The sequence below is a fragment of the Aspergillus ambiguus genome (genome assembly GCF_047715705.1).
Source record: "Aspergillus ambiguus strain CBS 117.58 unplaced genomic scaffold BDV59scaffold_16, whole genome shotgun sequence".
Taxonomy (NCBI): domain Eukaryota; kingdom Fungi; phylum Ascomycota; class Eurotiomycetes; order Eurotiales; family Aspergillaceae; genus Aspergillus; species Aspergillus ambiguus.
The window spans coordinates 325,460-338,267 of NW_027395529.1; the positions used below are offsets into that span (position 1 = coordinate 325,460).

At 48.1% G+C, this 12,808-nt stretch overlaps 7 protein-coding genes across 7 annotated transcripts; 2 read left to right on the forward strand and 5 right to left on the reverse strand.

The window, feature by feature from the left end:
- Positions 1-988: 988 nt before the first annotated feature.
- BDV59DRAFT_207930 (uncharacterized protein) lies at positions 989-2,870 on the reverse strand (the record flags this gene model as incomplete). The annotated part of the gene is made up of 8 exons (XM_073695104.1): positions 989-1,207; positions 1,258-1,479; positions 1,530-1,659; positions 1,707-1,818; positions 1,863-2,009; positions 2,057-2,296; positions 2,346-2,438; positions 2,492-2,870. 8 exons carry the CDS (start codon positions 2,868-2,870, stop codon positions 989-991), a joined length of 1,542 nt encoding a protein of 513 aa, XP_073547888.1.
- A 375-nt stretch (positions 2,871-3,245) lies between these two features.
- On the forward strand, positions 3,246-4,419 carry BDV59DRAFT_202106 (NAD(P)H-dependent flavin oxidoreductase; the record flags this gene model as incomplete). The annotated part of the gene is made up of 3 exons (XM_073693960.1): positions 3,246-3,258; positions 3,307-3,568; positions 3,636-4,419. The coding sequence occupies 3 exons, from the start codon at positions 3,246-3,248 to the stop codon at positions 4,417-4,419; spliced, it is 1,059 nt and encodes a 352-aa protein (XP_073547889.1).
- Positions 4,420-4,972: 553 nt separating this feature from the next.
- BDV59DRAFT_202107 (uncharacterized protein) lies at positions 4,973-5,550 on the reverse strand (the record flags this gene model as incomplete). Its single annotated transcript, XM_073693961.1, has 2 exons — positions 4,973-5,111; positions 5,192-5,550. 2 exons carry the CDS (start codon positions 5,548-5,550, stop codon positions 4,973-4,975), a joined length of 498 nt encoding a protein of 165 aa, XP_073547890.1.
- Positions 5,551-5,944: 394 nt separating this feature from the next.
- Positions 5,945-6,165, reverse strand: BDV59DRAFT_178491 (uncharacterized protein). The gene has a single exon (XM_073689783.1). It carries the CDS (start codon positions 6,158-6,160, stop codon positions 5,963-5,965), a length of 198 nt encoding a protein of 65 aa, XP_073547891.1. The 5' UTR covers positions 6,161-6,165; the 3' UTR covers positions 5,945-5,962.
- Positions 6,166-7,770: 1,605 nt separating this feature from the next.
- Positions 7,771-8,211, reverse strand: fmaF (Fe(2+)/2-oxoglutarate-dependent oxygenase fmaF). Its single transcript, XM_073689784.1, has one exon. It carries the CDS (start codon positions 8,104-8,106, stop codon positions 7,852-7,854), a length of 255 nt encoding a protein of 84 aa, XP_073547892.1. The 5' UTR covers positions 8,107-8,211; the 3' UTR covers positions 7,771-7,851.
- Positions 8,212-9,472: 1,261 nt separating this feature from the next.
- On the reverse strand, positions 9,473-10,769 carry BDV59DRAFT_178493 (NAD(P)/FAD-dependent oxidoreductase). The gene has a single exon (XM_073689785.1). It carries the CDS (start codon positions 10,733-10,735, stop codon positions 9,587-9,589), a length of 1,149 nt encoding a protein of 382 aa, XP_073547893.1. The 5' UTR covers positions 10,736-10,769; the 3' UTR covers positions 9,473-9,586.
- A 487-nt stretch (positions 10,770-11,256) lies between these two features.
- Positions 11,257-12,528, forward strand: BDV59DRAFT_207932 (Inosine/uridine-preferring nucleoside hydrolase domain-containing protein; the record flags this gene model as incomplete). Its single annotated transcript, XM_073695105.1, has 4 exons — positions 11,257-11,440; positions 11,499-12,007; positions 12,055-12,301; positions 12,353-12,528. The coding sequence occupies 4 exons, from the start codon at positions 11,257-11,259 to the stop codon at positions 12,526-12,528; spliced, it is 1,116 nt and encodes a 371-aa protein (XP_073547894.1).
- Positions 12,529-12,808: the final 280 nt, after the last annotated feature.

Consider the following 12,808-nt stretch of genomic DNA (forward strand, 5'->3'; position numbering starts at 1 on the left):
CAAAAGGAAGTAGGATAGGATAGACTACTACCCATATTCCTTGCATTGGACTATATACCAAAATATAACCAGCCGGGGTGGTGTATTTTTACGTTCTCAGCTGTCATAGGTTGATATTGATTGTCTGATCTGGGACCTCAAGGACCGGCTCCGTCGCAGAGTAGGACTCTGTCCAGGAAGTGGTAATGGCCGTTAATACTGTGACTAACTCACCTATGGTCATTTCATTCCAGGCAATGTATGACAGAGCTCCTGGGCCGAATGAGATTGATGCCGTCCTTTGTACATCCATTTTCAGAGACATCACTTGTTCTATCTTCTGAGGGAGTGAGAGCTATGTAGCGACGCCTGAATCCTATGGACGATGAAATGAGCGTCAGAATACCAGTGATTCCGTAAGTATCTTTTATTTTGACGCATACCAAATAGTGGGATATGCGGTTACTAACATATTACTATGTGGTAGACCGGATTCAAGAGCATTATTTTGGTGGTAACTGCGCTGACTGCCCCGATCATTGGATAATCCTGTAACGTCGATTGCGGGCTATAAGGGAACCGAGGAAGATAAGATCCACGTTTGTGATACTTCCAAGACAGAATTCGGAATCCTATCGCATAGCAAGTTCAAAGAAGGCGATGGAACTCTGAATCCGCCTTTCCATATGATCATGCTTGCCCTAGTTATGTGGACTATTACTGTCAAACCGAGAAAACCCTGAAATACCGATGTACTGCACCACTAGGTGTCTAGGCGCTTTCTAGTAGCCATTTAACAGTATTTTCAGTTTGATAATTACCTAGTTTACTTGCGCACACCCTGTGATTTAGTCGCCACTACCTATAATCTGACAAATATTCGAGGGCGTAAGTGTTGTTTGACTGTGTTTATACTGCTAGCTTGAGTATGACTGAGCGGACGGGAAGCTCTATTCTCCATACCCTGTGGTCATATGTGACAGTTGCAACTGTAACGTGAGTTTACAAACTATAGATTCGCACTCCCAAGTGAGAACAGGTTTCTCCCAGACTCGGCATCATTCTTCACCCAGCCAGTCCGCCCGATCTGCTCCACAGTCATGCTGGACAACTCCCTCAGTGTCGCTGTGTCCGCTGCGTTCGCGATAAACCGATGTCCGTTCTCCAGTCTACCGATAACGTATCCCTCGCCGGGGGAACCGTCGCGCTGGAACTGAACGGTGTATGTCTGTGCTGTATTAGGGTATGTTGTTCCTAGGGTCAGGTTGGAGAGCATACCTCGATGACGGCGCGTCCTTCTGCTTTAACCGCAGTTGGTGGTGGAGAAATACCCTTCGCGTACGCCGGGAGAGGATTCTGTGCAGGGTACGGAGATCCGTCTGCGCGTGGCGATGCTGAAAGGCACACGGTGTAATGGTAGGACAGGACACCGCCATTGGCAAGGACCAGCCCGTTACGGCCCCTACCAGCGCGGATGTCACGGACTACTTGGGTGATGGCCTGTTCTTGCATGTTAAAAGCGGTACCCTCGAACAGTCTGAGATACCTACATGGAGAGAATAGTTATTTCCAGCGCCACCAAACGATGTGAGGCCGCCCAGCACCGTTACAGGCCGGGACTTGTCCGTGATGGGGAGGTCGAGGTGGTAGCACGCAAGTTTAGGGACGATGGGAAAGCATCTTTTTTGGTTAGAATGCGTGCAACTTGAAGAAATGCAGAGACGTACGAATAGAAGTCGTAAATATCAATGTCGTCTTTCTTCAGCCCGGACGCTTTGAGGGCTTCGTCGAGGGAGCTGGAGATGCTGGGACTGGAGTAGAAGTTGGATCGTTCCCAGACTACACGGTCAGCCGTATCCATGGTAAATGAATATTACACTCACAGTTTCCGGCATCGCTTGTTCCAGCGCCTCCTAGAGGATAGATCCAACGTGACTCTGGCACACCCAGTTCTCGAGCATATCCTACGGATGTAACGATGCAAGCGGCTGCAAGGTTGACCGTATTGAAGGCGTTCATCAAGAGGGGGTCTGTCCTATCAGCATAGTTCATCAGGATACAGAATTCAAACACCTACACGGGGTGCATATCATGCGATTTTTCTTCGATACTGTGGCGATGGAGTTGGCTGTCTCAGCAGGCTTCCCATAATTCCACGAGACTGGAATCTTCTCTGCGATCTGCGCAAAATTCCCATACAGTTCAGCCGACTCCTGGTGATTCTCTGCAAGCGTCTGTTTCCGCAGGGCTCGAAATCCAGCCTCGTACAGAGGGTACACTTGGATAGGGAGACCAATCGAGTGCAGTGTCCCGATATCTGGACTCGTTAGTAGTGCGCCGACTCAGAGATGCGTATAGAGACGAACCATCGCGTGCGGTCCTTTCCCAGATCGACGAGTGGTCTTCCACCTTCGTCCAGTGCTTTGGAGGAAAGTTCTTTGCTGCTGCGAGAGCAGCCACTGTATTCTGGGATTAGACTTTCGTGGAAACTTCGCCGAGGAGATATACGAACAAGTTGCAAGTGCTTCGCCACCAGTGACAACGGCAACACGACATTTCCCTTTGGAAACTCGTCTGCACGCCTCGTCAAGAAGTTTCGCCGGTGCGTTTCCTCCATGACCGCTCTCGTATTTATGCACAGGTCGAACACCCAGTCGGTCAGCGAGCAGATCCGTAATGTTGGGATACGGCCAGGTCCAGTTCGCGACGACGTCAATACTATCGATCGCAGACTTCAGCTCATCCTTCGGCGCAGAGCTATCCTCGATAGCCGCACTGATAGCTTGCAGCATGAGATCGAGCGGCTCATACGCATGTTCAGGCTTTCTTGACGTATTCTTGATATCCCCGACCCCGATCACAATGGGGGTGGAGGTAGGGATGCGAGACATGCTGGAACTAGTGCAATAAGACATGGAATATGTTGATAGAAACACAACCTTCCACAGGTTCTCAACCCCAGGAAGTAAATGCTTGTGATCCGCGTGTTCCCCGGCCGTTACTCCGCCAATATCTCCTCCCGGTTATGCGGTCTTCAACCCTCTGGGTCATCGACGTCAGGCCGAGTAACCTCGGTTGTAGATCCGCCCGCGCACACTTTCCAACCTCACACGCAAAACACAATGCAGTAGCGTGAATGCATACAAAAGCGCGTGGTCCTGCAACTAGCTACTGGAGATGTAACGATCCTGGCCACCGACCACTTGCGTCTGCAATCCAACCACAGCCTGTCCTGCAGTCCTACTAACACCTCAACACCCATCACAATGGCGTCTGTCCGTAAGTGACGAAGATCCCACGTGTGAGCGGAGCTAATCCGGACATCAGAGAAAATCCGAACCCCAGCTACTGACTTGTTGGGCGTGAAGCATCCCGTGTTGCTTGCCGGCATGTTCAATGTGGCTTCACCACGCCTCGCTGCAGCAGTCACTAACGCCGGTGGCCTGGGTGTGATCGGAGGCGTAGCATACACCCCTGAAAAGCTTCGCGAGGCTCTCGCCGAGCTGAAGAGCTACCTAGTGGATAAGTCCGCGCCGTTCGGAGTGGACCTGCTGATTCCTGCAGTAGGCGGAAACGCCCGAAAGACGAAGTATAATAGACCCCTGCTCTGCTCGAATTTGAGGCTCGACAGGCTAACACGAATTTCTACGATAAAGCTACGACTACTCCCATGGTAAGCTCGATGAACTGATCGAAATCATCATCGAAAGCGGCGCCAAGATATTCGTTTGCGCGGTGGGAATCCCACCTAAGCGGGTAGTGGATCGCCTGCACCAAGGCGGCGTACTCTACATGAACATGATCGGCCACCCCAAGCATGCACAGAAGGCCATCGATGTCGGTGCGGATCTGCTATGCGCGCAGGGCGGCGAGGGTGGTGGTCACACCGGCGAGATCCCTACGGTGGTGCTCATCCCGGCCGTGTCGCAGATCATCCGAGGCCAGAAGAGCAAGTTCACAGGCCGCGAGGTGCTGCTTGTCGCGGCGGGTGGCATGTTCAACGGCCAGACGCTGGCAGCGGCGCTGATGTTGGGGGCCAGCGCTGTGTGGGTGGGTACTCGGTTCATCCTTGCCGAGGAGTCCGGTGCTTCGGAGATGCACAAGAAGGGCCTCCAGGAGGCGGGCTTCGACGATATCATTCGCACAACAGTGTTCTCTGGGCGTCCGCTCAACACGCGTACGACTCCTTACCTGCGTCGTTGGGAAGGCCAGCGTAAGGATGAGATGCTGGCATTGCAGGGCAAGGGTATTATTCCCATCTCCTACGATATGGACAGCAAGCCGGATGACGATGAGGTCCTGGATAATGCTCATCCGGTGCTGATGGGCCGAGTGGCTGGGTTGGTCAACGATCGTCTCACGGCGAAACAAATTGTAGATGGCATGGTGGATGAAGCCAACGCGTTGTTGATTCGTGGCGGTCAGATGGCCAAGCTGTAAATTGACATGAGTCAGTGTGCTGGCTTGGAGTTGCCGATGCAATGTAGATCTATTATGCAGCCAAGAATTTATATAATTTCTTTTGTTTGTACGCAGTGCGGAAGAATAACCGGTTCATAATTTCGGTCTCCGCAATGTGGGTTTAGCGTTGGGGCTATCCCTAAAATTCAATATATCTTGTCGCTACATACGCAGTACATTCAACTGCTCTCTATCATTGAGCCGATTTGTCTATAGTACTTGTCATGGCTTGAATATCGTACTTATATATAGTTCTGAGACTGCACGATAGCATTAAGCGATGATGCGGACCTCTTCTGCGATGAAGCCTAAAGATGGTACTTGACGGTTTTGATATATATTTTTGGGGGCAATGCTGTGAAGCCTCATTGACAGGGACTTTATATCCAGAGGATTTCTTTGTTAATAGACTATCCGATAATATTTGCGTTATGACCATATCCAAAAGTGCCTACCGAGGGGAAGGAAACTGACTCGCTGGTGCGCAATTATAGCATCCTTCCGTCCTCGAAACGTACTTTGCCCTCAAGACCTAACTGCTCAAAAGCTCCGATAGCTCCTGAGCTAGGAGCTTGTGGATGGGCCACGTAGGGTGAAAAGTATTACTCCAGAGATATTCGTCCGCGCCGTAATCGCATTCGTCGTATTCGGTATTTGGCTCGGGCGTCCCGCTTTGCAAACAGAGTTAGCCCGCAATCCATATATTGATATGGAAAGGCGAAAAGTAGTTGGAAATGTAAATAAGACTTACTCCTCGTATGCTTCACAGACAGTAGTAACATCCTTATAGCGTTCTGTTAGGGAAAATTGGGAAGGATCATCGATGACTTTGTTGAACAGTGTATGCGCATCGTAGTGGAACACGGTCACATCGGAGTAGCTCGACTTTACATCTTCAATCAGAGATAACAGTCGCTCATTATAGTCGAGAACTGCAGCCTTCTCCAACTCAACTCGGTCAGGTGTGTTGTCCTCGATCACTGCAGGGGTGCGCTCCAGTGGAGGAACATTGATCAAGAGATAATTGCGAGCGCCAGTGTTGTACAAAGTGTCGACGAATTGACGATACTTATCCATGATTAGCGTCTTTATATCCGGGCCTTCATCCATATACGATCAGTTGACATCATTGATACCAACCCAGATAATAAAAAGAGTCGTGTCATTCTCCCATGTCGCCGCATCCGTGTTCTTGGTGTAAACTGGAATATAATACTCGTTCAATTCATCGAGGAGATCGAAATCTGACTCAACGACAGCGCTGTCTATAGTTGCACCACCTGTCCCGAAGTTATATGTGTATAATATTGATTGATTAAACATCAAAGTCAAATATTCCACATAGTTAGGACCGTTGGCGCTGGTTGAAGTTCCTGGCGAGTCCGGATTTCCCATCGGATTCGCTGAGTTTGGCTGGGTATCTGTGGGATCGAATCCAGTCCTGGAGTATGAATCTCCACTGACATTACATTCAGTATGGTTTAAAGGGAACTGGCTAGGAGGACAAGGGGAATAATCGCACTTACAAAACAAACATATCAGTGATTTTTGAGAAGCCCGGATAGCCAACTGGTTCCGATGATGATGACTTGGCAGAGACACTGCATAATCCTATGCTCATTAGGAAAGCTGGGAACCAAAACATTGTTGGGAACATATTGATGGTAGGGAGTATGTAGGCAGAACCTCTAGGTATAGGATCATAAAAATTGTGGCCCATCTGGGATTAACTGGATTTATAGGGGACGAATGCATGGATTGAAGACCACCAAATACTGAACTCGTATTCCTTCTTGGTGAGATCAATACCAAGCCCTTGGCAGTAACTGCGTCAGCTGTCGGCAACGCGATGTTTAGCCAGGTTTTGATTTTCATTTCAGCCTTACGGAGATCACTTTTTAACGGATGGTTGGGGAATGAAGTTAAGCGAGAGCCATGATCTCATATCGGACAGATTGCCGCTTACCTTAGGGCAACCATCTATTGTCCAGACAGATGACGATCGACATTATGCACATTCCCCATAAACACGAGCTGCCACTAATGTTTACTCCTACATTATATACGAGATGCTATTCTGCTTTTGGTGTATGATAGACGAAGCACAATAAGTCTGATAATGGATGGTGCTCGGCGCTGCGTAACTAGACTATAGCAACGAGCCTTACTATAATGTAGGATCAAACGGTACAGACTAAGCAGAAGACTTTATACTACAAGTGGCTTCTGGCAGAGCCCCCCGCTTCACTCTCAGGGACCTTTTCCCTCAATCTAACCATAGCTTGAGATATCACGACCCTACCATCCAATGCCTTTTGCTGGTAAATGATCGATCGACCACCTTCATCCTTCCACATCTGTGTTTGTATGACTTCACCAGGGAACACGGGTTTGCTTAGTCTTAGCCTCACTGTCTCAAATGTCGATGGATCTCCACCCGCGAAAGTATCAATGACATGTTTAACTCCCATTCCAATGGTGCAGGTTCCAGAGAGTATGGGACCGGGGAATCCAGCTCGCTTTCCATGATCTGGGTCAATATGCATCGGATTCCATTCCCCTGTGGCTGCTCGATACAGTGCACCTTGTTCGCTAGTGGTTTGGTGGCTCACAGTATAGTCAGGTGTTCGGTTGGGGGCCCTGACTGCGGCAGATCCCGTGGGTTGGGGTTTAGATGCGCCATCACCTGGCATACCCATCAGGAAAGATGTCCATTCGTTATAACAAATTGTGGTGCCCGTAGAGCAGTCTGTAGTCGTTATACTGACGATAACAGCAACACCTGTGCGGCGGTCGATGACATCCCTAACGCGCGCAACCGATCGCAACGAACCAGATGTGGGAAATTGCTGTCTCAATTCGAGATAGTGTTCTCCATGCACATGGGGACTCTTTTTTGGATTGTAGGTGGGTAAAAACTTTGGCATGTCAAGAGTCACCTTTCCCATTATATCGATTACCGCGATAGAGGCAAAGGTTGGCAAGGCATGGAATTGGGGATGACCCTCCCATGATCTTCTCAAGTCCTTCCCGCTTGCGCCGATTGCAAGGTTGTAACTGATTACAGTACCAACACCATAGGTGATGGAAGATTCCCACCGAAGTTGTTTGATGTGATCCAAATCCATGGTGGAGGCGGCGAAGAAAAATCTCAGGATGGAGTCGTTCAGAATCCACCAGGTTTCTCTTCTTATTGTATAAACTCGTTTGTACTTCTTAGTGTATGACAATCTATGGATTGGATCCGCGTCCCGAGGATTGTATCTCGGCTATGCATCTCTCCTCCCACCACATAAGTTAACAGAAATGCGGGGAACAGAGGCACCCCCAGCCTGAGGTATGTATACATTGCGCGCAATCCATGCTACAAAGTGAAAACAGAATGAACGAGTATCATAAAGTCCCAGCAACCTATACTCTTTGGTATTCAGGGTATTGTACGGACATGAACCGCAGGTCGCCTGTTTTTCGGGTATTGCCAGAATCAGTCAGCCCGAGCCAGGCTTTCAGCTGTTCATCCAATGATTCTTGAAATTCTTTGGAAAGTCTCGCTGACCAATTGACCTGCTGGCGTAAGAACCCCGCCGAATAGTATCCAAACAGCAAAGCCCGATCCTGGTCCTTGGTTATGTTTGCCCCGCTAGTATGCCACACGGTGCCATCCATAACGATTATACTGCCCGCCCTCGCCTCAAAAGGTTGAAGAAGCTCTGGCGCATTTGGTGGAATGTCAGACCTATTCACCCACTTGTTACTGTCTGGGACATGGAGTGTCGCGCCGTTATCCTTGTATACGTCGGTCAGGCACCAGATAATATTGACTGCCCAAACATGATGCCATGGACCAGGAACGACGATGCTCTGATCCGAGTGCAGTGCCATAGATTTGGAGCCTGGACGTGCAATATTCGCCGTGAAGTTTGAGATCAAGAAATCTGGCCCGAGGACAGATTGAACGATCTCGATAGCCAATGGATGGCTGATGAGGTCCCGGAAAATTTTATCCAGTTCGATGAGGTAGAATATCCGCACATTACTCTCGTTGGGGTCCAGTGTTGGCATGTAAGTAAGGTCTCCTCGTCCTTCGGCTCTTTGCTTTGCTTTCCAGAGGCGCGAAAGGACGTCTTGCGATTCCTCCGTCGTAAGAACATCAGGAATGACACACCAGCCTTTTTCTTTGAGGTGCAAGCGTGTCTCTTCAGTATTAAACTTAGAAGTGCTTTCCATAATGATTTTGTTCCTTTGGGTATATGGAAACAGGCAGGAGAGTCTTTTCAACGACGGTGATATATGAACGGAAGGATGTCTAATATGTCAACCAGGTCTAAGGAAAATATAAATATTTGGGCGGAATATCATGTGAGGACCCCGCTCGATTCTCGCGAAAAGGATAAGTACAGTCACTGGTTAAAAATCTCATGGTGGATCTTAACGTCTGCTACTAGGATGAATGCCATAGAAGGGACTAATATACCTGGAGGCAGGAACTTGGATCGAATAACTTGTATTGAAAGTGGTTTCGTCTGTTTCACTCTGTTAGATCCTTTACTTAACACCGCGTATTATCTCTCTGTTGTACTGGGATTAAAATATTGAATCCCCCTTCCTTGCGCAATTAAACGTGCCGGTGACGTGGCCTAGGAGACCTAAAAGACATGAAATAATAGTTGATGATAGATATGTTATGAATTTCTAGAATAAGACATTTCTACACTCTGAATACGTACTTGGTGCAGGATGTTCTTTTGTTGAATTGATTGTACTGAGCCGGCACCAAACACAACCATCCAGAATCAGAAAGATCCCTCACCCAATATTGTTTATCGGGCCATTATTCTAGATATTTTCCAGATCCTGGAAATAATGTGATAGAACATCTGGAGACAATAGGGTAGACAAAACATATCCATATCCGACGCTGAGGTACAGATAACAGAACACTCTTACGTGCCACACTGGGCAAAGTTATTTCATTAGACGAATTATCCGCATTTTTTAATGTGTTTTATACAGGTTAAGCAGGCGAAAATTACTGGAATATATAATTGGTTTAACTGGTACTGTGGCCACTACTTTCACTGCCAAAAGTGACACAACAGTATCCATGACCCGAAATGTCACAACACCAAGACATAATAAGGTACTCTCAGTCCGCTCCGATCATAGAACGAGCTTTGGAGATGAAAAAATCTCTCCCCTTAACTAACCATACCAAAATACTCCACGGGGTAAATCCAAATACTTGCCCAGTTCCCCCGGAGGCACCAATGGGAACGACCATGTTGATGCTGGTGCCCTGGTTATACGTCCGTCTCTCAGGCCAGCTCATAATATCAGATTTCAGGTTAGCAGCAACTATAGGTGCCTGCTCTGCTGCTTTGTAGCCTAAACGCATCCAGTTGTTGGTGATATCCCCAGCTCCGTAAATCGGCAAAACATCATTCTTGCCGCCCTGTACCCGAAGCTCGCCATCAACCTTGAGCCAACCATCTTTATCTAGTAGATCCTGGGGAATAAATTCATTATTTGGATAAACCCCAGTTGTGGGGATATAGAGGTCTGTCTCCATCATATCCCCGTTATCGAAGGCAATGGACCATTTGTTCGTTCCCTTCGAAAGGATGGCACGGGTGACTTTTCGAGGCTTGATGATTTTGACGCCTAAATGTTCAAGAATGGATTCAGCCGCCTGGCTTCCAGATAGTTTCAGCACAGGCAGAACTCTATCAGTCGCGGACACCAAAGTAATCGTCACTTCTCGGTCATCTTGAGCTGCAGCTTCTGCGATCTCCCCGGCCAGTTCGACACCGATCGGGCCTGCGCCGGCGATGACAATACTTTTGGCTTCTGCAATAGCCCTTTGAGTAGATTCGATGAGACTTTGGACATTGTCCTGTCCTGTCTGCTTGAAGGGGATTTGCATATCATTGCTGGGTTTTGTTGCGGCTGTGGTACTGCCAGAAGCGATGACCAAGTAGTCGAAGGAAACGGTTCGCTTGCTATCAATCCAGACGGCCTTCGCGGCTATATCGATCGATGTTGCATGCCCATTTATAAGTTCAAAGGAATCGGAGGTGTACTTCTTGAACCCAGGACTGATTGGGATGAGATACTGATCTGGGTGGAAAGCTTCGGGTTTCGCCAAGACGCGGGGGGCAGCAACCGGGAAATAGAAGGTTGGGGTTGGATTGATTAAGATCACTTTGACGGAGTCAATATTTTTAAGTACTGCATGGGCAGTGCTTATCCCTGCGAAGGACGCGCCTATAATGACTATTTGCGTTCGGGGTTCCATCGATCAGGAGTGGGGTGGCAGGCAGACGGTGAAGTGCGAGAATGTCGCGGAAAGGGTTATCAAGTTATTGTAGATGCCAAGAGATCATGCGGTTCTCATGTATTACCGCGTCGTTTCTACGGAGTAGTAATACTGGGGCAATAACAACAGCATCCATATTCTGAAGGTGCCCTCAGGAACGAGGTTGTCATGTAACAAAAATATTCATCTGTGCATGTGTATGATATCTGCCACGAGAACGGTTCTATTCTTCAACAGAATATCATCTGCTATCTTTCGCTTGAGCGGTGATAGAAGCACACCGGAACCTCCTCCGTGTTAAGTTTATGTAACGTATCTACGTGCTGCCTGCCAGTCCGTGTGTAACAGTGCGAATAATAAACATCGCCCCGCGATGATCGTTGACCTACGGGCCAGGTCGGAATAACAATATGCAAGGAGGACGCGCCTCTTGTTCTCGTTTAGAACTTTCCATTCAAAACTTTCCACCTGCGACCCGTGGTACGATACTACAATTTACAATGTGGCTACAAAACCAGTTCTCCTCTATATTAATTCTGGCAACCCCATTGAGCGCATTGAGCCAGAGCTCTCCGCAATCCGAAAAACGATACGCTATCCTCGATAATGACTGGATGGCGGTTAGTTTTCTGCCCTTTCTCCTTGCCATGAAGGGTGGCATGGAAGTTCTTGGGCTTGTGTCAGGTATAAGAGCCTATTCATTATCTGGCACTGTTTCGATATTACTGACACTAAGGCCCAGACACTGCGGACTCGTGGCAAAAACAGTGCGGACTTCATGCGCTGGCAAACCTCGAAATCGGTAACTTCAGTTGTATCCCTGTTTATCAAGGGGCTGTGTGGCCTCTCATAAACACTCCGGAGAGGTTTCAGGGATGGCAAGCTGTTCATGGAAAGCTTCCATTTCAGGGCGCATTTGCGCCGCAGAATCAAACTGCAGAGGCCCAAGGAAAGGACCCAACTTCTGGGGATCCCGATAGGGTCGTAAAAGAAGCTTTTATAGAGGGATTTCCAAAAACCACATTCAATAACTCCACGAATGCTGCCAGTTTCATGGTGCAGATGGTCCGCAAGTACCCGCATCAGGTTTCTATATACTCAGCTGGCGCTTTGACCAATATAGCATTGGCAGTACGCATGGATACTTCATTTGCCTCTTTGGCAAAAGAACTAGTTATCATGGGAGGTTATGTAGATGTGAATATGCTACAAGCTACTGGAAATGTTGAACAGGCTGATAGAAATTCTGATGTGCGACTCATTCCGTTGAATGTGGAATGTGCTAATTGTTACGGCAGATTAATCTTATGATTGACCCTGAGGCAGCCAAAATTGCGATTAATGCCGACTTCCCAGATATCCTCATTGCTGGTAACGTGGCTAACCAAGTGCAGTCGACTCAGCAATATTTGGATGAGGTGAACCAAGTGGAGAACTCGTTAACCCGTGTCTTTCATGACCATTATGGCACCAAATTTCCTTTCTGGGATGAGACGGCAGCGGCTATAATGGTTGACCGCTCCATTGCTCTGAACATATCCAGCTGTGAGCAACGAAAATGTTTTATTTGAGGTGATATAACTAACAGGAACATAGTATACGCTGATGTTGATATCTCTTACGGAAGTCCAAGTTACGGAAACATCCACTTTTATCAGCCGGAGCTTAGGCCTCCACACGTCAGGAAGGTGACATATGTTAATCGGATTGACGGGAACAAGTTGAAGAAGATGATGAAGAAGGCCATGTGGGAGCCGCCTAGTTGTTCTTAGTATGGGGTCGATATCTGGGGGATTATGCGGAATGTCCAGACAAGTCCCTCTGAAGCCTCCTTCGCACCCAACACTATATATACAATGAAATTGAAGATCCTTTAGGACATAGATTTGCATAAATGTGCTGGAGGTTCACGGTGGCTACGGGGTAGGTCGCATGGCTACTTTGTGCATAATTCTCTACGCCTAGTGGGAAGCTCAATGTACTTAAAACCATGTGACATAAATAAAATCTCGTATTGCCAAGAGATTCCTCCCCACGACCATGGATGCATAT